The following is a 25,364-nucleotide window of genomic DNA, read 5'->3' on the forward strand; positions in this document are numbered from 1 at the left end:
TGAGCCACCCAGGCTGCCCTATAACACCATTTTCTAAAGGCATTTCTGAATTGAAAAACTTGTATAAATTTAGTATATTAATAAACAATAAAATTTTATATTAAAACATGTATTTAAACTATCTTCAACAAATTTATATTACATATATTACATATAATCCATGCCTGTTTTACAACCTAAAGTAAGGTTTTCATGACTTGCATATCCTACTTTGGATTATCTGGATATGGTAAAATGTTTTCATAAATATTAAGTAAAAAAAAAAACTTATGTACTCAATTATGTATATTAATTTCTGCAATTTAATAAATTGCTTTTAAATAGCATTCCTAGTAAGTAAGTCCTCAGAAAGAGACTCTTCAGGGAGCCTGAGTAGCTCAGTGATTGAATGTCTGCCTTTGACATTCCTCAGATTGTGATCCTGGGGTCCTGGGATTGAGTCCTGCATCAGATTCCCCAGAGGGAGCCTGCTTCTCCCTCTGTCTATGTCTCTGCCTCTATGTCTCTCATGAGTAAATAAATAAAATCTTTAAAAAGAGAAAAAGAGAGAGAGAGAGACACTCTTCAGAACAAGAAAGAACCTCATTACCTTTAAAGCACATTCATACTTTTGGAGTGATTTCTTGAGATTATTGTAAGAAATATCTGACAATTTATCAAATCTCAAATGATAAATCTTAGAATTTAACATGTCAAGCATTAGTTTGTACGTTTAATTTTAAGATAAATCCTTGGCACATTAAAAATGAAAGTTATTTTTTAAAGATATCAAAATAATTATCTGTAGTATGTATGAGGTGACACAGTAGTGTCCTCGTAATGTATTTTAAGACAATTTCTTTCCTAATTGTATGCTCAGCTGTATGATGTTAATACTTACTGGGAGGGTTCTCATTTCCTATCTTCTTCTCCACTCCATTTAATATTTAAAAGCATTCCAATTCAATAATAATGGCTAAAAAAAAAATCCCTCCCAAATCCCCAAAATCAAAACTCTAGGTGTGAGGTGCATAGTTTGATCTGAGTTAAAAAACAAACAAGCAAACAAAAAACAGTGTTAAAATTTAAAGCTATGAATTGATCCAAAAATGCCATTATAATAAGGGCTTAAAACTGGACATGTTAAGAGGAAATATTCAAGGTAAACCTCCAAGGCCTAAGCAACTACTTGTCACTTTTGTAAAAAGTACTGAATATATCTAAGAATTCCTTGGATAAAAAGTTTTCCTTACTGTTCTATACCATTTGTAAAAGATATGAGTCACCACATTCTATACGCAGTTTTTAATTTTGCTATCAGAAACTGTAGAACCATATCTGATGCTCAATTACAGAAACTTATTAGCCTTCAGAGTTAGCATATTTGTTTCCTAGTCTTATGTTTTTTTATTTTTTTAAAATTTTTTAAAGATTTTATTTATTTACTCATGAGAGACACAGAGAGGCAGAGACACAGGCGGAGGGAGAACCAGGCTCCATGCAGGGAGCCCGACGTGGGACTCAATCCCAGGACCCCAGGATCATGCCCTGGGCTGAAGGCAGGCATTAAACCACTGAGCCACCCAGGCTGCCCTAGTCTTATGTTTTTAATGGCAATGATGGAATATATTTTTCAAATACTGTGTTGTTTTAGCTGCAAAAATATGCCTGGCTATACAGACAGGCAACTCATAAAGTAACAGCAGTACCAAAAATAATTCTAAGCTTTAGTTATATTTTTATTATTCTTTACTTCAAATTTTAGAGAAATCTAGTAAGTACAAAATGAGATTTCTGATTTTTACTTCTTTTTATGGAATGGATAAAATGGACATACCTTATTAAGTTTTCCAAGTGCTGATATCAAATCTGCCCATTCACTGGAATATTCAAAATTTTTTAGTGCTTTGTCAATTGCAGCTACATAGTTTCTGTATTTGGAGTCACTCAGTAATTCTAGCTCTTCTGTGTTCATCCTCCCACAGCGTCCCACTAGAGACAAGTTCCAAAGTCATGTAAAACCATTACCTATAAAAAAAAGTTTGCAGAAGGAATCAAAGTTACAAAGTAAAGCATTAAAATGGGCTCATACGCTCTTGCTACAAAACTAGTGGGTAACTTTAAAATGTTTCGTGAGTTAGAAGTGGTCAAAATTGGTCAGCTACTATGTAAAGTCATGAACTATTATAGACAGCTTCAAAGATAATATTCTTATGTTTCTTCCCAGGAATTGGAAAATAGCCGTGAGAATGAAAGGAGAGGAAAGACCAGGAAATATTGATACTTCAGTTTAGAAATCATGTTATTTCTCTTTTTCTGATATAACATTTGTGATAGACATATTCCTCTGCTTTGCTTTGATATTAAAATACACTAAGACTCGTTGGATTGGAAATATCAAAGACATGCAAAAAAAAAAGAACAGGAAAAAAATTAATTACTTGGAGATCATCTCATTTTATTAAGCAATAAATGAGCACACAGTATAAAGGAACATCAGCTATTTGGAATTAGACTTTACTTTTAATAAAAAAAGAAATACATAGTTCAAAACATGTTCACATATTCCTCGATATTAATTTTAAAAAATGGTTCCAAATCCTGCAGCCCGTTGGGCTGGACTTTGTAACTCTATTCTAACAAAAATAGCAAGGCAGAAGTGAATATATGTAATGGCCAAGACTAGGTCATAAAAGCACTTCAGCTTCCTCCCTTACCCTATGATCATAGCTCTGGAGAAAGCCAGTTGCTACATGATGAAACACTTAAAGGAGCCCTACTGAGAGGTTCCAGTGAACCTGCCAATAGCTGTGTGAGTGAGCCATTTTAGAAGCAGATCTTTCATTTCCAAACAAACCTTGATTTGGCTGCAGTACCAGCATACTGACTGTAACTTTGTGAAAAGATTCTGAGCCAGAATTACATAACTAAGTCCCCATACTCATGACCTACAGTAATCTTGCTGCTTTAGGCCCCTGATTAGGGGGGTAAATTTGTTACAAGGCACTAGACAACTAACAAAGTAGAGCAGTGAACAGAGCAACTAGATAACTAATAGAGATTTAACTGAGGCTCAATCTAAAACCCAATGCTGCTTCTCCTCTACTTTTCTGGTATCCTATTGGATTTTTATCGAACTCTGTACCTTTCTTTAGGATTCATTGATGTGGAGGAGGGTCTAAGAATGGGACTCACAGGATGCCAACATGATTAAATGAAAGGTAAAAATAGTCTCTTCAACAAATGGTTTTAGGATAACTGGATAGCCACATGTAAAATAATGAAGTTGACTCCTTCCTCATATCTACACAAAAATCAACCCAAAAATGGATGATAGATCTAAATATAACAGGTATAAAAATCTTAGAATAAAACACAGGAATAAGTTTTTGTGGCCTAAGGCTACACAGTCTTCCCAGAAATAATACTAAAAACATCACAAGCAACAACAACAAAAAATAAACTGGATTTCATCAAAATGAAAACCTTTCTGCTTCAAAAGATATCAGCAAGAAAGTGAAAAGAGGAAAGGACTTCCGGGGAAGATTGCAGAATGGGAGGACCCTAAGCTCACCATGTCCCACGGATTCAAATAATAGCCACATTGGTATAAATGACACAAAAAATGACCTGAAGACCAGCAGAACAAATTCTCCCCAGCTAAATGTAGAGAAGAGGCCATATTAAAGAAGGTAGGAAGGGTCGTGACAGATCAGGAGCTAAATGGACCCATGGGACTTTCCATGGGAAGGAGGGACATCTCAGGTGTTGAGAGAGGTGAGAAACAAGACTCACACCAGGGAGCCTGCATGGGGAAGATAAATGACCAGAGTATCTGGCTTTGAAAACCAGAGGGGCTAACTTTTGTCAGTTCTTACAACTGGGAGGGCTTAAATCCTGGTCCTTCAAAAATTAAGAGGCTTGTGAGAGAGCAAGGAGGGAGAGAGGAAATTGAGCCCCCCAGCCTTAAAGAGACAGCACAACAAACAGCTCCAATGAGATACAGCAAAGAAACAGCAGTTTGAAAAAAGCCTGGATATCTGGGAGATCTACTTACTAATCTCAGAGCATGTGCTGGAGGGGCAGGGATCTTTGGGAGACTTCTTCAGTAACAAAGGAGCTGGCAGGCACAATTTCTTTCATAGATACCTGCAGGAACCAGCAGGGTAACAACAGGAGCTACCAAACTTGTGAAGAGTGCCTCCTGCCCACCATTCTCCTACGGAAACACCCCAACCAGCCAGAACTCTATTTCAGATCTTCTCCCACAGCAGACCAGAGCAAACTTTGCTTACAACATGTGTCATCCCCCACCCACTTCAGTGGACCACTCCTCTCCAACCCATGTACCTCAGTCCTCAGCAGCTGCAAGTTGTTCCTGCTGCTGCCAACCTTACTGACCACACATCCTGTTCTTACATTCTCCTACAGCTCTGTGCTCCCATATCTCTGGCAGACTCAAGAGAAGCCCAAGGTAGCCCCAGACTGGCTCACTAACAAAACAAGGATCAAACACTGTCCATAACAGCAGAGAGCCATTACAGATGAATAAACAGAAGGCAGAAAGCAGCTAAGTCATATCAGCAGGGCATACACAACGCACACAGGAGATATCCCTGAAGCACAAGGTTCTGCTCAACAGGAAACAACACACCACTGGGCACTACAGGCCCTCTTCACAGGCCACTACTTTCAAGAGCAGGAGACATAGCTGACTTTTCTGCCACATATAACAGACACAAAGTTAGACGAAATGAGGCAGATGAATATATCCCAAATGAAAGAAAGGACAAAATCGCAGTGACAGCTAAATCAAACAGAGGTAAAATATACACCTGATAAAGAATTTAAAATAATGGTCATAGGGATACTCACTGGACTATTAAGAAAAGAGTGGAGAACCTCATGAGACCCTTAATAAAGAGACAGAAAACATAAAGAACCAATTAAAGATGAAGAACTCAATAATTGAAATTAAAAATACACTAGATGGAATAAATAATAGACTAAAGGAAGCAGAAGAATGGATCAGTGACCTAGAGGACAGACTAATGGAAAGCACTCAAGCTGAGCAAGAGAGAGAGGAAGAAATAATAAAAAATGAAAATAGATTTAGATAACTCAGTGACACCATGAAGTGAAATAACATTTGCATTATAAGGATCCCAAAAGGAGAAGAGAGAGAAAATGGGGGAATGTATTTGCAGAAATGAGAGCTGAAAACTTCCTGAATCTCAGGAATGAAACAGAAATTGAGATCCAGGAAGCACAGAGAATCCCCAACAAAATCAACCCAGGAAGTCTACATCAAGACACATAATAATTAAAGTGGCAAAAAGTAGGGATAAAGAGGGAAAGTTAAAAACAACAAGAGAAATGAAAAGTTACATACAAGGGAAACCCTTTAGGGCCATCAGCTAATTTTTTAGGAGAAATTTTGCAGACCAGAATGCAATGAGCATGCTATATATTCAAAGTCCTGAGAGGGAAAAAAAAAAAAAGAACTGCAGCTAGGAATACTCTATCTAGAAGGCCTTCATTTAGAATAGAAGGAGAAATATAGAGCTCCCCAGGCAAGCAAAAGTTAAAGAAATTCATAACCACTAAGCCATCCCTACAAGAAATATTAAAGGGGACTACTTAAGTGGAAATGAAATATCATAAGCAGAAGTAAGTAGGAAATAAAAAAGCCATAAAAATAAGTATACTAATAAAAATCAGTCAAGGGATTTACAAAATAAAAGGATGTAAAGTATGATATCATATACCCAAACTATGAGGGTGAGAGGGGTAAAGAATGGGTTAAGCAACTGTCAACTTAATATAGACTGCTATGTGCATAAGATGCTATATACAAACTTAATAACCACAAATCAAAAACCAGTAATAGATATGCAAAAAATAAAGAGAAAGGAACCAACTGTATCAGTACAGGAACAAACCATGAGAGAAAAGAGCAAGAGAAGAACAGAGAACTACAAAAAGAACCATAAACCGGGATCCCTGGGTGGCGCAGCGGTTTGGCGCCTGCCTTTGGCCCAGGGCGCGATCCTGGAGACCCTGGATCGAATCCCACATCGGGCTCCCGGTGCATGGAGCCTGCTTCTCCCTCTGCCTGTGTCTCTGCCTCTCTCTCTCTCTCTCTCTCTCTCTCTCTCTCTGACTATCATAAATTAAAAAAAAAAAAAAAAAAAAGAACCATAAACCAAGTAATAAAACAGCAATAAGTACATACCTATCAACAATTACTTTGATTTATTTTGAATGTAAATACACTAAAAACTCCAATAAAGGAATAGGGTGACAGAATGGGTAAAAAAGCAACACCCATCTATATACTGCGTACAAGAGACTCATTTCAGACCTAAACAGACATTCGAATTGAAAGTGATAGGATGAAAAAAAAAAAAAAAAAAGTGATAGGATGGAAAAGCTTTTATCATGTGAATGGAAATGAAAAGAAAGCAAGTAAAAATACTTACACTGGGTAAAACATACTTTAAACAACGACTGTGACAAGAAACAAAAACACTATGTGGTCATAAAAGGAATAATCCAACAAGAAGATATAACAATTGTAAGTATCTATGTACCCAATCCGGAGCACCCAAATACATAAAGCAGGTAATAAAAAACATAAAGGAAATAATTGATAATAAAAAACATACAGGAAATAATTGATAGCAATACAATAACAGTAGGACTTTAATACCTCATTTAAGTCAATGGATAGATCATCCAAAAGGAAATCAACAAGGAAACAGTGATTTTGAAGGACACAATGGACAAGACAGATCTAATGATATTTTCAGAACATTTCATCCTAAAACACCAGAATATACATTCTTTTCAAGTGCACATGGATCATTCTCCAGAAGAGATCACATATTACAGCACAAAACAAGTCTCAACAAATTAAAAAAGAAAGAAGGGATCCCTGGGTGGCGCAGCGGTTTGGCGCCTGCCTTTGGCCCAGGGCGCGATCCTGGAGACCCGGGATCGAATCCCACATCAGGCTCCCGGTGCATGGAGCCTGCTTCTCCCTCCGCCTGTGTCTCTGCCTCTCTCTCTCTCTCTGTGACTATCATAAATAAATAAAAAATTAAAATAAAATAAAATAAAATAAAAAAATAAAAAAGAAAGAAATCATATCATGCACCCTTTCTGACCACAACGCTATGAAACTAGAAATCAATTCCAAGAAAAAAATCTGGAAAGAGCACAATGAATGGAACAACCAAAAAATCAAAGAGGAAATAAAAAAATATACGGAGACAAATGAAAAAACACAATGGTCCAAAATCTTTGGGATACAACAGTTCTAACAGGGAAGTTTATAGCAATACAGGCCTACCTGGAGAAGAAAAATCCCAAACAACCTAACCTCACACTTAAAGGAGTTAGAAAAAGAATGGGCACCTGGTTGGCTTAGTCAATTAAGCATCCATCTCTTGGTTTTGGCAGGTCATATCTTAGGGTTCTGAGATGGAGCCCGGCATCACATGAAGCCTCCTTGAGATTCTCTCTCTCTGTCCTTGCTCTCACCCATGTACACTAATAAATAAATAAATCTTAAAAAAAAAAAAGAAGTTAGAATAAGAAATTAAAACCCCAAACCAGAAGGAAGGAAATAAAGATTAGAGCAAAAACAAACAAAAACTAAAAAAACCAACAGAACCAGGAGCTGGTTCTTTGAAAAGATCAACAAAATTGATCTACCTTTATTAGCCAGACTCATAAAAAAAGGGGAGTACTCAAAATCAGAAATGAAAGAAAAAAAAAAAAAAAAGAACCAACACTACAGAATTACAAGGGATTATAGGATAATATTATGAAAAACTTTTACATCAACAAATTGGACACACAGAATCCTACCGCCTCCCAAAACTGAATCAGAAGAGAAAATTTGAACAGACCTATCATTAGTAATGAAATTGAATCAGCAGCCAAAAAACTCCCAACAAACAAAAGTCCAGGACCAGACAGCTTCACAAGTAAATTCCACCATATTTAAAGAAGAGTTAATACCTTTTCTTCTCAAACTATTCCAAAAAGTTAGAACAAGGAGGAAAGCTTCGAATTCATTTTAGGAAGCTAGCATTACCTGAACTACAGGTCAGTAACTCTGATGACCAGAGATGCAAAAATTATCAACAAAGTATTAACAAACTGAATCCAACAATACATTTAAAAAATCATTCACCACAATCAAGTGGGATTTATCTCAGGGATGCAAAAGTGGTTCAATATTTGCAAATCAATAACCTGTATATCACATTAATGAGAGGAAGGATAAACACCATATGGTCATCACAACAGATGCAGAAAAAGCACCTGACAAAGGACAACATTGTGTTCATGATAAAAACTCTCAATAAAGTAGGGTTAGAGAGAACACACCTCAACAAAATAAAGACCGTATGTGAAAAATCCACAGCTAACAATATACTCAATGCTAAAAAAGTGAAAGCTTTTCCTCTAAGATCAAGAACAAGACAAGGATATTCATTATTATCACTTTTATTCAACAAAGCACTGGAAATTCCAGCTGCAGCAATCAGACAAGAAAAAGAAATAAAAGGCATCCAAACTGGTAAGGAAGAAATAAAACTTTCACTATTTGCAGATGACATGATATTATATATATAAAAATAAACCCTAAGGATGCCACCAAAAGCCATTAAAACTAATAAATCTACAACATCACAGAATCTATAATATACAGAAATCTGTTATATTTCTCTATACTGACAAATGAGGTAGCAGGAAAAATTAAGGAAACAGTTTATTTCTAATTGCACCAAAAAGAACAAAATACACAGGAATAAACTTAACTAAGGAGGTAAAAGACCTGTACTCTGAAAACTATATAACACTGATGAAAGAAATTGAAGATGACACAAACAAATGGAAAGATATTTCATGTTGGGAGATATTCATGGATTGGGAGAACCAATATTATTAAAATATCCATGCTCCCCAGAGAAATCTAGATTTAAAGATTTATTACAAATTCCTATCAAAAAAAAAAAAATTCCTATCAAAATACCAACAGCATTTTTCACAGAACTAGAAAAATAGTCCAAAAATTTATATTTGGAACCACAAAGGACCCCAAATAGCCCAAGCGATCTTGAAAAACAAAGCTGGAAGTTACCACAATTCCAGATTTCAAGATATATCACAAAGCTATTATAAACAAAACAATATGGTACTGGCACAAAAACAGGCATAAATCAACTGAACAGAATACAGAGCTCAAATAAACCCATGCTTATATAATCAATTATTCTATAACAAAGGAGGTAAGAATATATAATGGAGAAAAGGCAGTCTCTTTAACAAATGGTGCTGGAAAAACTGGAGAGTAACATGCAAAAGAATCAAACTGGACCACTTTCTTACAGCATACACAAAAGGGAATAAAGACTTAAATGTGAGACCTGAAACTGTAAAATGCCTAGAAGAAAACAAAAGCAATAATTTGATATTGGCCATAGTAACATTTTTCTTGATATGCCTTCTCTGGCAAGAGAAACAAAAGCAAAATTAAATTTGGCACTACACCAGAAGCTTTTGTGCAATGAAAGAAAACATGAACAAAACAAACAGGTAACCTACTGAAGAGAAGAAAATATCTGTAAAATGATCCAATAGGGGTTCATTTTCAAAACATATAAAGAACTTATATAACTCAACACCAAAAGAATCTGATTTAAAAATGGGCAGAAGGGCAGCCCAGGTGGCTCAGTGGTTTAGTGCCGCCTTCAGCCCAGGGCATGATCCTGGAGACCCGGGATCAAGTCCCACGTCAGGCTTCCTGCATGGAGCCTGTTTCTCCCTCTGCCTGTGTCTCTGGAATAAATGAATAAAATCCTTAAAAAAAAATGGGCAAAGTACTTGAATAAACATTTTCCAAAGAAGACATATGATACTGTTGGCTAAGAGACCCATGAAAAGATGTTCAACATCAATAATCATGTAAATGTAAAGATAAACCACAATGAAATATCATCTTATATTCGTCAGAATGGCTAAAGTCACAAAGACAAAAATAACAAATGTTAACAAGGATGTGGAGAAAAAGGAACCCCCATGCACTGTTGGTGGGAATGCAAACTGGTATAGTCACTGTGGGGGACAGTATGGAAGTTCCTCAAAAATTTAAAAATAGAATTACCATATGATCTACTAGTGGGAATTTGCCCAAAGAAAATGAAAACACTAATTTGAAAAAGATATATGCAAATCTATGTTTACTGCAGCATTATTCATTACAGCCAAGACACAGAAACAAACAATGTCCACTGATAGATGAATGAATAAAGATGTGGTATATGTACCCACAATGGAGAATTACTCAGCCATAAAATGAGACCACGCCATTTGCGACAACACTGATGCACTTAGAAGGTATGATGCTAAGTTTAAAAAGTCAGAGAAAGACAAACACCATGATTTTACTCATGTGGAATTTAAAAACAAATGGACAAAAGAGATTAAAAAAAAAAAAAAAAACCTCTTAAATATGGAGAACAAAATGGTGGTTACACAAGGAAGGGTCTGTTGGGGTATGTGGGAAATAGATGAAGGAAAGAATACCTGTATTCTGATGAGCACGAGTAATATACAGGATTATATTGTATACTTGAAACTAATACTGGATGTTAATTACAGTTAAACAAATAAATAAAATTGATTTTAAGGATGGTCACACAACTCTGTACTGAAAACTAAATTACGTGTTTTTAAATAGGTGAATTATATGGTAGATGAATTATACCTCAGTGCAGATATCTGTATCTCTACGTATCTACATCTTTTTTTTCTATAGAATGGATCTTAGAGAATCTGTGAATTACCTCGAATTATATGCAAAATTTACCTCTTAAATTTTATTGGGGAGATAGTCTACTATTTTTATAATATTCTCAAAATGGTTTTTAACAAAATCCTCAAAAGGGTTAAGAGTCACTACTCTAGAGCATATAACCTATATTAGTAATAGCTGTTTGCACTGAAAAAAGGTAAAGATCTATGAATCTATTAAATCAAAATTTTCTTGGTTACAGCTGTGACAAATATAAACTTCCCAATTCTCTACCTTGATTCTTTTATCCATAAAATAAAAACAAATCCCCAAATGCCATTTCTAGAGAGATTATCTTAAACAGAGTCACTTGACTTATGAAACTATTTACTTCAGTACATACACCATGTGCCAAGCACTACATCTAGATGCTGAATAAAGAGAACACTCCTGACCTCATGATACTTTCATTCTCAATTGGGAGGGGTAGGTCCTTAAAATAATGCAAAATTTATTTTGGGGGAAAACATACTTTATTGTTATACCTTCATAGTCTGGACTCTCACAGCAACAAAACATAAAGGGAGAAGTTAACAGTAATACAGTAATAGCTGGAGACTTTAACACCTTATTTACATCAATGGACAAATCATCCAGAAAGAATGTCAACAAAGAAACAGTGGCTTTGAATGACACATTAGAATAGGTGGACCTAACATATACAGAACATTCCACCCAAAAAAGAGAGAATACTCTTTTCAATTGCACATGGAATATTATCCAGGGTACATCACGTGTTAGGCCACAAAACAGGTCTCAGTAAATTTAACACGACTGCAATCACACCAAGCATCCTTTCTTCCCACAATGGTATGGAAGTAGAAATCAGTTACAAGAAAAAATCTGGAAGGACACAAATACATGACACTGCATGACATGCTACTAAACAATAATTGGGTCGACAGAGAAATCAAAGAAAAAAATAAATAGATGGAGACAAATGAAAATGAAAACACAATGGTCTAACATCTTTGGGATGCAATAAAAGAAAGCAGTTCTAAGAGGCAAGGTTATAGTGACACAGGCCTACATCAAAAAAGCAAGAGGGGTGCCCAGCTGGCAGTCAGTGGAGTGTGCAACTCTTGATCTGGGGGTTTTGAGTTTGAGCCCCACAGTGGGTGTGGAGATTACATACAAAAAACAAAATCCTAAACAAAAAAGAAAAATCTCAAATAAACCACCCAACCTTACACCTAAAAGAGCTAGAAAAAGAACAAAGCTCAAAGGCAGTAGAAGCCAAAAATGACATACAGATGGCCGACAAACGAAAAGATGCTCAAAATCAAAATCATTAGGGTAATGCAAGTCAAAACCACAATAAGGTATATCATTTTATTGTCAGAATAACTAAAAGTAAAGAAACATAAGAAATAACAAGTGTTAGAATATGGAGAAAAAAACCCTTCATGCACCATTAGTATGAATATAAATTGGTGCAGCAACTGTAAATATAAATTGGAAAACAATATGGAGGTTCCTCAAAAAATTAAAAATAAAAATTCTACATGATTCATTAATTCCACTACTGGAATTTACACAAAGAAAACAAAAACACTAATTTGAAAAGATATATACACCCCTAGTTAATTGCAACATTATTTATAATAGCCAAGATACAAATGCAACACAAGGGCCATGGACAGATGAATAGACAAAGAAGATATGGCACATCTATACAGTGGAGTATTTCTCAGCCATAAAAATGAATGAGATGTTGCTGTGTGACAACATGGATGAGTATAGATGCTAAATGAAATAAGTCAGAGAAAGACAAATATAATTCCACTTATATTCCATGTTGAATATAAAAAATTACAAATGAACAAAAAGAGGCAATCAAAAAAGCAGACTTTTAAACAGAGAACAAACTGGTGGTTGTCCGAGGGAAGGTGGGTGGGTATGTAGGTGAAATAGATAAGGGGATTAAGAGGTACAAACTTCCAGTTATGAAGTACATAAATCACCAAGATAAAAATACAGCACAGGAAGTATAGTCAATAATATTGTAATAATAATGGGGGCACCACTCAGTGGTTAAGTGTCTGCCTTTGGCTTAGGTCATGATCCCACAGTCCTGGGTTCAAGTCCTGTAACAGACTCCATAGGGAGCCTGCTTCTCCTTCTGCCTATGTCTCTGCCTCTGTCTGTGTATCTCTCATGAATAAATAAAATCTTAAAAAATAATAATATTGTAATAATGTATGCTGAGCACTGAGTAATGTACAGAATTGCTGAATCAACAGTTCTACACCTAAAACTAATATTGTCAATTAAATTTCAATAAAAATAAATAAAACAGAGGCATAGGATAATACAAATTAAAGATCATTATAAAAGGCAAATCAGAAGGCCAAAAAGATTTTTATATTTCTCTTTACTGATTTTTATTTTATAAAAGAAAAATAGAGGTCCCTGGCTGGCTTAGGTGGTAGAACATGTGACTCTTCATCTCAGGATTAGTTCAAGTCTCACACTGGGTGTGGCACCTATTTAAAAAAATAAAAAAATAGGTCTTAATTATGAAAAATGCATTTAATAAAATAGAAACAACTGAAAGTAAACAGGTGGATTTTTTGCCAAAGAATAACAATGTTAACGTAATTATCTATTTAATTGTTAATGCAGATTTTTTTACATAGCTAAGATCATATAGCATATGTCTTGGTACTCTATGTTTGTCACCAACATTTTCCACATTAATTTGTATGTAATCATAACTCTTAATGGTTTCATTAAGTGGATATATTATACTTAGTCTTCAAAAAGAGACTGCCATACTAAACAATTAAAGCCATAAACTGATAAAAGAGTTAAATATTAACACATAGTGACATATAAGGAATGAAGGTTAGAATGAACACAAACTAAAGCATTTCTAGTTTTGCTTCTGAGAAATTACAGAAGAACTGTAAAACCAAATTAAGTTTAGAGAAAAAATTCAACCTGACTGGATTATCTGAAAATATATAATAGTATAAAATAACTAAATTATAATCAATATACCTAAGAATAGTGGTAGATAAAGCACATGTATAATTTTTATTGACAAGGATTTTTTCCCCTTGTAATATTTCCAGTGTAAGATACATCATTTTCAAGATAAGATATATAGTATTTGTGCACTGGGAAAATTAACCTGAAAATCAATTTAGAAGTAATTTCTATAAATAAAAGCATTTTTTATTTTTAAAAATATTTTATTTATGCTTGAGAGACAGAGACAGAGAGACAGAGACAGAGACAGAGAGAGGCAGAGACATATAGGTAGAGAGAGAGAGAGAGAAGTACGCTCTATGCAGGAAGCCTGATATGGGACTCAATCCCAGGACTCCAGCCAGGATCACGACTTGAGCCAAAGGCAGGCGCTAAACCACTGAGCCACTCAGGCTTCCCAAATAAAAGCATTTTAATTGTAATAAGACTAATAATCTAATTGTGAAGCAGTATTACCTCAACTGACAGATTTTCTGACATACTTTTTAAATTTGGTATAAAACACTAGCCAAGGGGATCCCTGGGTGGCGCAGCGGTTTGGCGCCTGCCTTTGGCCCAGGGCGCGATCCTGGAGACCCGGGATCGAATCCCACATCAGGCTCCCGGTGCATGGAGCCTGCTTCTCCCTCCGCCTGTGTCTCTGCCTCTCTCTCCCTCTCTCTGTGACTATCATAAATAAATAAAAAAAAAAAAAAAAAAAAAAAAAAATTTAAAACACTAGCCAATAACAAACAATTAAGTTTGTGGGGTTTAGACTTTTGTGTTTGCAGCTTAAAAAGTTAAGTCAGATAAGAAATTTGCTTTTTTTTTTTAAATTTTTTAATTTTTTATTTTTTATTTATGATAGTCACAGAGAGAGAGAGAGAGGCAGAGACACAGGCAGAGGGAGAAGCAGGCTCTATGCACCGGGAGCCCGATGTGGGATTCGATCCCGGGTCTCCAGGATCGCGCCCTGGGCCAAAGGCAGGCGCTAAACCGCTGCGCCACCCAGGGATCCCAAGAAATTTGCTTTTTTTGGTATTTATTTTTTATTTTTGTATATATATATTTTTTATTGAAGCTCGATTTGCCAACATATAGTATAATACCCAGTGCTCATCCCGTCAAGTGCCCCCCTCAGTGCAGAAATTTTATTCTTTAAATATTTTTTATTTAGTTAAAAATTACCTAAATATTTTAATATAAAAGGGTTGATATAACAAAGACACATATAACTATCTGGTAGAACATTGTAAGCAAAATCTTATGCAAACAGCTGAAAAATGAGAAAGATCTTTTATAGAAATTTCATCAGGAGGGAGCTATTGTACTTTGCTTTTGTGTGAAAAAGTGGTCAGATCCTAGGACTAGAAATTAGGTTTTGCTTCCTCAATGACTTTTAATGAAAATAAAATTACTCATTACATATCAGAAAAGTGTAGGGATATCACTTTTTAATTTTTCATCCAATCTATAACAAATGCAAATTCTAAGTCTCAGGTATTTTATTTTTCCATATTTTATTTTAAAGTGGTTTGATCAGTACTTCTCAAAGTGTGGTGAAGAACCAGTTTTTTTTCCCCAGTCGATTGCTGATAAAAATATAAACCATGTACATAGTTGTTGTAGGAATATCAAACATTGAGAGGCACCTGGATGGCTCAGTTGGCTGAGTGTCCAACTCTTGATTTCAGTTCAGGTGATCATCTCCAGATCCTGAGATAAAAGCCTTGTGTCCCACTCCAGAGTCTCCTTGAGTTTCTCTCCCTCTGCCCCTCCCCTCATTTGCACTAGTGCTCTCAAATAAATAAACCTTAAAACACACACACACACACAAGCAAAAAAAACCCCAATGTCTAATACTTACTTTCATCTGTGTTTATCTCATGTTTCCTTAATAAAGAATTTGTGAATGGCCCACAAATCACACTTGGAACACCACTGGCTTAGATCCTAATGCAAATATAACATTTCCCATTTGGATCAAGGAAACTTTATACACTGCAACTTCTCCAGAAATGTTGTAATACATGGCAAAAACTGCACATGTTCAATAACAAAACTGTGTTTTGTAGAACCCCAAGTCCACAAAAAGATGGGCAGTAGGAGTTAGGGTCTCCAAGCATAGGAATTAATAATGTCAAGACAGCTGGGAATCCAAATCCTAGTTTTAACACTTAGCTGTATGACCTTGGGTGAGATTTGAAACTTCAGTTTCCTCAACCGTAAAACAAGATGATAATACCCAGCTCAATGGCTATCAGAATTAAATAAAGAACATATTAAACTTATCAGAGTGTCTGGCACATAGATAATGCTCAAAGAAGTTATTGCCACCATTAGCACTAATAAAAACAAACAGTATGAGGAAGTAAGTAATTATAAGGACTAATAAATTGTAATTAAGAACAAGATACGGCTCTGAATTTAGTAAAGGTAGTAAAATGCAAAACTGAAGACAGTTAAATTATACCCAATCGTCTCATGAATGCAAAATGTGTCACTGCCAAATGTGTGGGTTTTTTTTTTTTTTACTATTTTATTAACCTGTACATATTTAACATACCTATTAAAGTTCTAATATATGCTCATAAAACTATCACAACAATCAAGATTCCTCACCAGAATTAAAATATTGAACATGTGCATCACTTTAAACAAGAAACCAAACAAGAATTCTATCACCACTATCAAATGAGTTTTATTTGTTTGAAATTAAAACAAAAACAAAACAACCCCAAACCCAAAACCTATTTCTTGATCAATACAATAACTATTTAATATAACTAGGAAACCTGAAAAGGTAAATTAAGACTGTGGCTTGTTCTTCCATAAAGTGCTGCAGGTAAAGTCAAACAGCATTTATAATTTTTCTTTCAGTATGGAATTGTTGAATCACAATATTGCACACCTGAAACTAATATAATACTGTAAAAAAAAAAAGTTATCCTTGTTAAAAAAATTCTTTCTGGAGCTATTAATAAGCAGTTTTTAAAAATTTAATCTATAATCATATCCCTTGACAATTTAGCTGTTATTTCTAAGTTATAACTCACATAAATTGGACTTGAATTGTCATAAAGCGTGATTTAGTGTAGTGTTTTTGTCTCATTCAAATATAAAAATTAAACAAAACAGCTGTTAAAGAAAAAAAGACATAGATTTCTCTAGGCAAATTAGACCCTATGAAAATTATCAGAGTTTTCATACTTTACAGGGTGAAAAGGCAAAATTTTAGTAAGAAATAAAACATTCCAACAGACCATCTAATTTAAAAAAAAATTAAGTGGTTATAAAAAATGAATAGACCTAATTTCAGAAAATAACCAAATAAAGATATTTTGGCTAATCTGTTTATTACTAGCTGAGCTCCCTGCTTCCCTGTCTCCATTGCCATGAAAAGTCAGGAGAGGGATGAAGAGACAAAGGACTATTCAGTATTAGCCAATTCTACAAATATATCTGGGGACTTTCCAAGAGTTTTATCACATTCCAACTATGTAAATAGATTACTTAAAGTACCATGAAATTCAAGGGGGAAAACTCTAATTGTTCATTATGAATGAAAAAGTACTTTAAAAAATGCTATATATATGTATGTGTATACATACACACACACACACATATATATATATACACAGCAGACACTCTTTCCAAGTTTTTTTACCAAATGAAAAATTATCATTCAGTTACTGTTACCACCTAACAAATGAATGTGACAATTATTAACAAATTTATTTCATTTTGGTCAAAAGTTCTAAGTTTCAAAAATTGACACACTAATGATCTTTAGCAAATAATTTATTCAATCAACTCATACAGCCAGTTACTCCAGAGAACTGGAAACTTTCTGGGAAACCTAACAATATAGATAAAATAAAACATCTAACAAGTATTTCACAAATAGGTTAAGGTATCCACTAGAATCCTGATATTCTGTACTTCCCCTCATCTGACCCAATCTCAAACCTTCAAAATATTATACACTCTAAGAAACTCCAAATATGTGGTCAACAGATCTGCAGCTTTTCTCTGCACATCCAGTTGCCTTCTGGTCCTAGCTACCTTCTCAGGATAAGACCTCAGATGCAGCAGAGAAAACAACATCTTAGCTGACCTTAAATTGTGGCTTACTACATGCCAGGCACCATTTAAATGCTTTGCATATTTTAATTAATTTAATCCTATTTGAGCCCATGAAGTAAACATTATTGTCCACACTTAACAAATAAAGAGACAGAGGTATAGAAATATTATAAATGGCAGAGTCAGGGAACAGAAATAGTCTAGCTTTAGGGTTCTAACTTTTTGAGGGGCAGAGAGAGAATCTCAAGCAGACTCCCCCAGAGTGCAGACCCTGATGTGAGGCTTCATCTCACGAACCTGAGATTATGGCCCTCTGATCATGATCTGAGCTGAAACCAAGAGCAGGCACCCCTGGGTGAAGTTCTAACTCTTCACCACTACTCTTCAGTCTCATGGAGGCTTTTTTCCTTTTTATATCCATCCCATTTCAGGGCCAGGGAGTGAAATGTCTTCCTTATTCTCTCAATACTTACCTGGCAAAGTCGGGATCCCTGGGTGGCGCAGCGGTTTGGCGCCTGCCTTTGGCCCAGGGCGCGATCCTGGAGACCCGGGATCGAATCCCACATCAGGCTCCCGGTGCATGGAGCCTGCTTCTCCCTCCGCCTGTGTCTCTGCCTCTCTCTCTCTCTCTGTGACTATCATAAATAAATAAAAAATTTAAAAAAAAAAATTTACCTGGCAAAGTCGCAATCTGGGTCGAACTTGATTATCTGCTTTTTCTATGCCTGAGCTCAAGCAACTGAACATTGCTGGAGAAAAATCATATAACCACAGGGTGGCTGACTGCATTTTATTTTATTTTTTTTTAATTTTTATTTATTTATTATAGTCACAGAGAGAGAGAGAGGCAGAGACATAGGCAGAGGGAGAGAAGCAGGCTCCATGCACTGGGAGCCTGACGTGGGATTCGATCCCGGGTCTCCAGGATCGCGCCCTGGGCCAAAGGCAGGCGCCAAACCGCTGTGCCACCCAGGGATCCCGCTGACTGCATTTTAAATTGAAAAACAAACCTCCTCAACCAGGTATTCAACACAGTTCTAAACCACTGTTTCCTTAGTAAATCTACTGCCTAACACAAGTATTTCATACTTTGTCTTCTTTTCAAAACTCTAATACCACCTCCTTCCATTGTTGCTAAAGACCAAACTGCAAATTTAATTAAGAAAACAGAAGCAAATGCCACCACCCAGCAATTGCACTACTAGGTATTTATCCCAAAGATACAAATGTAGTGATCCAAAGGAGCACCTGCACCCCAATGTTTATAACAGCAATGTCCACAATAACCAAACTGTGGAAAGAACCTAGATGTCCATTGACAGACGAATGGATAAAGAAGATCTGGTATGTATACAATGGAATATTACTCAACCATCAGAACGGATGAATACCTACCATTTACAATGACATGGATAGAACCAGAGGGTATTATGCTAAGTGAATAAGTCAATTGGAGAAAGACCATTATCATACGGTTTCATTCATATGTGGAATATGAGAAATAGTGCATGGGACCATAAGTGAAGGAGGGGAAACTGAATGGGAAAAAAAAATCAAAGATGACAAACCATGAGAGACTCTTAACTCTGGGAAACAGACTGAATGTTACTCAAGGGGAGGTAGGTGGGGGGATGGGGTATATGGGTGATGGGCATGAAGGAAAGCATGTAATGGGATGACCACTAGATGTTATATTTAACTGATGAATTGTTGAAAACTACATCTGAAACTAATGATGTACTATATGTTAGCTAATTGAATTTAAATTAAAAAAAAAAAAAGGTGTGGTATACATATACAATGGAATACTACTCAGCCATCGAAAAGGGGAATCTTGCTATTTACAACAATGTGGATGGAACGAGAGGATACTAAGTCAATCAGAGAAAGGCAATGAAATGATCTCACTCATGTGTAGAATTTAAGAAACAAAACAGAGGATCATAGGGGTAGAGAAGAATAAAAGAAGACTAAATTAGAGAGAGAGAGACAAAGTATAGGAGACTCCTAATCATAGGAAACAAACTTGAGGGTTGCTGGAGGGGATGTGGTGGGGGTATAAGGTAACTGGGCGATAGACATTAACAAGGGCACATGATGTAACAAGCACTGTCTGTTATATAAGCCTGATGAATCATTGAACTCTACCTCTGAAACTAATAAAAATACACTATAAAATAAAAAATAATACACTGTTAATTGAATTTAAATTAATAAAAATTAGCACACCAATTCAATAAGATATTTAACCATTAAAAATAACTTAAGATCGGGATCCCTGGGTGGCGCAGCGGTTTGGCGCCTGCCTTTGGCCCAGGGCGTGATCCTGGAGACCCGGGATCGAATCCCACGTCGGGCTCCCGGTGCATGGAGCCCGCTTCTCCCTCTGCCTGTGTCTCTGCCTCTCTCTCTCTCTGTATGACTGTCTCTGCCTCTCTCTCTCTGTATGACTATCCTAAATAAAAAATAAATAAATAAATAAAAAAAATAACTTAAGATCATGAAAGAACAGCAGCAATAAAAAAAGAGAAGCAAAAGGAATGCTTACATTCCCTCCAACAATCTGCAAACCCATATACACTTATATCCTTATTCTCTACTTTCCTGTTGTGAGGAACAAAGGACCCACCTCCATCAAAGACCTACCCTTATGCTCTTTTTGGATCCCATCTCCTCTTGCTTTTCAAGAATTTTCCTAAAGTACCTTTACTGGTTTACTCTTCTTCAGTAAGTTTCTCTTCCTGTGCAGGATCATTCTCCATTCACCTACAAAGCCCTGGAATCTTCCATAGTGAGAAACTAAAATCCATAGCTTCCTCTTGACTCTCACAGACTCTCTGATTACCAACCCATTTTTCTGTTCTCATTACAAAACTTTCTAAAACATTTTTCTATACTATTTCATTTCTTCATTTCCTCTTTACTCTTCAGCCCACTAAAAAATGCCTCATGCCACTCTCCCTCCAAGGAAACCACTCCATGTATGGTTCACCAGTTAACTGCATTAGCCAAAGCCAATGGTCATTTCTCCAGCCTTTCATCTTAATCAACTTCTCAGCAGTATTCAGTACTTGGTTCATTCATTTTTTAGACATTGTTGTTTCTTCTATGAAGTATGATACTCCCAGAGGTCAAAACTTTTTTTTTTTTAAGATTTTATTTATTTATTCATGAGAAACACAGAGGCAGAGGGAGAAGCAGGCTCTGTGCAAAGAGCCCGACATGGGACTCATCCTGCCTGGATCATGCCCTGAGCCAAAGACAGATGCTCAACCACTGAGCCACCCAGGTGTCCCCAGAAGTCAAAGCTTTTAAAATTAATTAGATGCTAATCTCTAGATGGAGAAAATTCTGACATAGAGTTTCACCGTATTTTAATTATATATTTATATTCTCACTTTTGATCTCAGTGAAAATTATAAAAATAACACCTGAGATTCAAAAAATTAAAAATCCCACAATTCTAGCAAGATAACAAACAGCAACTTTTATTTACTTGGAAAAAAGATACTAAAGTTAATCGACATATAAGAAATTATCCATCTGTTAGAAATAGTCTGAATTCTATAAAAATGATAACTAAAGATTTCTTCTAGCTTTAAACTGATTTTTGTGACACGTCATGAGCATCATGAAGTAATTTAGAAAAACAGAACAGTGTGAGCACATATTACAACCTAAAATGATCCTTTAATGGGTAGCTAGGATTCTTTTGTAAGCTTCAAATAGTTAATAGCTGTAACAATGAAACTCAACATATGTCCTTGAGTTAAAGATAATATCCTGTCCCCAAAGCACAGTGGTCAAATAAACATTGCCCAAACATTATTCAAGATGATGATGATTACTAATAGCAGCTCACACTGACTTCGTAATTACTCTGTGGCAGGCCCCATGCTAAGCCCTTTTACACAAATTATCTTCATAACAAATCCATGAAGCAAGTATGCTCATGAAGTCCTGTATGTATGAACATTTTGGTGTTTGAGGTTTCACACAGAATTAAGAGGAAGAAGGAAGAACTCTGGCTGGCTGACACCTAGCCTGGTTCATAATCACAGTCTTCCTCAACTACTATTTTTACCACAACTCTTAATTCTTCTGCCTGACATAGCCTCCCTCTCCTTTCTTACTCAATTTTTCAAAAACCTATTCAGGCTATATAGCCTTTCTTGACTCTTTAACTCATTTTTTAGACATTGTTGTTTCTTTTCCTATTCCACTTATTTTTAAAAAGCACTATAATAATATAAGTACATACATTTCTGTTGTTCCTTGTAGACCTTGGCTTAGGGACAGGGACCAAAACTGAACTCTGAATAACCTAAACCTACGTCACTACTGAATACTGAAAGTGTGTAGGTTAAAGTATAAGGCAAAATAACTATAAATTCTGATATAAAAGGGTTTTGTTTGGTTATTTGTAAAACAAAAATCCTATTTCAATAAATGACCATGGTGGAAGGGGCACTCTATACAGTATGTACAAGAACACAATCTACTCCCCTGAAAAAACAATACCAAAAAAGTAAACATGTGCTCTCATGTGGAATTAATCCTAGAGAGGTGCTACAGGTTGGATTGTGCATCCAAAAACAGAATTATAAATGTGGCTGTCCTTAAATTAAGGATACCCAGGGATGATGCGAAGATTCCTGTTGGATTAGGGGTATGTTCTAGGTTAGAAATTTTATTATGAAGCACCCAAGGGATTCTTTACAAGATCCAGTAAATACAGGTTTTGTTTTTCTCTTGGGAAAGGGAGATAGAATTCATGAGGACTGTTAAGAGGGGATAAAAATAATAGTTAAGAAAACAAGTATTTCAAAGAAGTTACCCACATATTTATGAAACCTGTGGACATCACTGATGGTTCAATTACATATTCTGATTTAGTCATTTCATATTTGTATCAACCACATCTATAGAAAGAAATAAATACTTGTGTGAATAATCTAAAACTGAGAATGTTAACTAAATTTTGGCTTTGAGGTTTATAATGCTTTTTCCAAATGTATCTTTTTCATGTTTAGTATTTACTAATATTAAATCCGTCTGATTTCTCTATATATACACTGATTGAATTTGGTGGTGGGAAATGAAACTAACTTCTTAGAGGTGGCAAGAGTAAATCTTCTGCCTGAGAGTAAGTACAAGCATAATACGCTTAAAGAAAACCTAAATTATTTAGATTGACCATATTCTGGTTTTGTTTTTAATTAGAAGGAGAAAACACTGCTTGTTTTTCAATACTCAGAAGGTGAAGTGTGAGATAATGATAAGTAACAAAAATGAGAGTGTGCCTATTCAGAATGATTAAAGAGAAATGTGAAACACAAGATGAAGGACAACATTAATGTTAGTTATCCTACCAAGTGCTTTTTCAAGTTTATTTAAAAAATCATTTTTCAGAAAGTATCCTTCTCAAAATAAATATGCTCATTAGTAGCTATTATCATTCATTTAACAATGACAAATGAGTTTAATCACTAAAATATAATCTTAACTGAAACAGATAGAAAAAATGTAGAAAAAAAGCAAAATTTACAGTACAATTAAACCTACCACATTAAACAATTATTTCCAAGAAAATAAAATTTAATCATTTTTAAAATAGCATTGTTCTCAGCATTTTTAAAATTAATAAGCAATAGACTATTACAGTATTCAACTTAAAAACAGAGACTGGTTGCTACATGAATATAAAAAATGCTATATTATGTATACTGAATGGCACAAGTTTTTCTGTACTTCCTACTGCATTTAACTGAACATCTGTAAACAAATTTTATAGCCTGTGAAGAAAGACATATTTTTTTTTCCAAACAAACAAAAAAATCCCATGAAGAGTTTTATTTTCTTTTGTAAATTTTATTAAAACTATTCCAAAAGTAAAATCATGAGTAAAACACACATACACAAAGATGCAGATTCAATTGTGCTTATGCATCTAGAGAAGATGATCAAAATAATAAACAGGAAGAAACTAACATTTTAGCCAAGTAATTTTGCATATAGAGACAAACAAAAGGATTAACATTGGACACAAACCATGCATGTGTCTGTGCACATCTGTTTATTCAAAGTTTTAAATGAATGGTGCTGGACAGGAACAGGGGTTAAGTCCCTTAAAGGGCAAAGGAAAGCAGCTGTAATTAGTTTTGAAGATACCGAGATACTTCACAGAGACAAATGAGAATTCCCTACAGCAGACCTGCCTCTGCTTTTCTATCTCTTCTGATGTTCATCTCGTCTCATGTTTTAAGATTAAGATGAAAACAGAACAACAGTTTTAATATCATAAAAGAACAAAAGAACCTTGCTGAGATGTTACCTGGCAAGAGAGAGAATTAATTCTAGATATATTGGTAGATTCTGAAGCACCTAATAGAATCAGAACCAAAATATGGTGTTGCTTATTGTAAAATCTTTATTCAGAGTCCCTTTACAAAAACTGGGTATCCTCTGAAACACTGATAAACCCTGAACTGTTTATCATTATTATTATGCCTCTCCTCACTTTCTGCTTCACACTCTGCTCTAAAAATTTTTTTTAGGACATCACTCCAACACAAGAAATATGACCTATCAAGCACTGCTATTATTATTCTCTGAGTTTTTGTTTTTACTTCATTACTGAAATAAACAGTACTGTCATCTTCCCAATCACACAAACTTGCGCTTTGGCCTTATTTTCTATTCTTATATCGAATCTATCTATGACTTCACCTCCTCCTCCCCACCCCCACCCCAAAGTTGACTGTGGTAGGCATTATCTTTCAGAATGGTCTTTTAACTATGGCTCCTAATAGTTTCTGCCTGGACTATCTTAACAGCCTTCTACTTTTACTACCTTCAGCTTTCTAGGAGCCAATTAATTTTACACGAGCGAAACATAGTTTGAACATATTACTCCCTGCTGGAAGCTCTGCAAGCAAACTTTTGTCTACAAAATGCACTTTAGCCCCAAGCTTAACACCTAAGAAATACTCTATCATTGCTAGAATTGTTAACAATTACTTAGAAATGAAATGCAAGCTCGTAATCATATTGACTAAAGCCTTTTCATAAACTGGACCCACTCAATCTTATAGTTCATATTTCTATCTAAGCAAAACTTGGCAGAAGTTTCTTTGCTTGACCAAACTTTAGTAAAACTTCTGAATATTCTCCTAGGCCCACTTGTGAACTTTCTTGCAAAATGTAGTTTTTCCAAGAACCGTGCTATGTCAGCTTGACCAGAAACCCCCACCATCAGTATCTGACCACCCTCAATACCTGATCAGACTCTCATCCTCCATCATCTGGATACCTCAACCTATCTTGAGCAAGAATCCTGGTAGGTTGGTTTAGCCAGAATCCCCCCTTGTCCCTGATGCTTCCTCTTAGAATCATTTTCCATCCTGTCTCCCACCCTACTCCATGGCTATAAAGTCCCACTTGCTGTTCAAGGAGA

At 35.4% G+C, this 25,364-nt stretch overlaps 1 protein-coding gene across 2 annotated transcripts in view; it reads right to left on the reverse strand.

The window, feature by feature from the left end:
- DOP1A (DOP1 leucine zipper like protein A) overlaps positions 1-25,364 on the reverse strand; it is a 114,563-nt gene that overhangs the window by 76,401 nt on the left and 12,798 nt on the right. For both annotated transcript variants that reach the window (XM_041762516.1, XM_041762509.1), the window contains one exon: positions 1,817-2,007. In XM_041762516.1, coding sequence (XP_041618450.1) covers positions 1,817-1,954 — 138 coding nt within the window. In that variant the 5' untranslated portion in view covers positions 1,955-2,007. The remainder of the gene's footprint in view (positions 1-1,816; positions 2,008-25,364) is intronic.

Source organism: Vulpes lagopus, chromosome 1, assembly GCF_018345385.1.
Source record: "Vulpes lagopus strain Blue_001 chromosome 1, ASM1834538v1, whole genome shotgun sequence".
NCBI classification, from domain to species: domain Eukaryota; kingdom Metazoa; phylum Chordata; class Mammalia; order Carnivora; family Canidae; genus Vulpes; species Vulpes lagopus.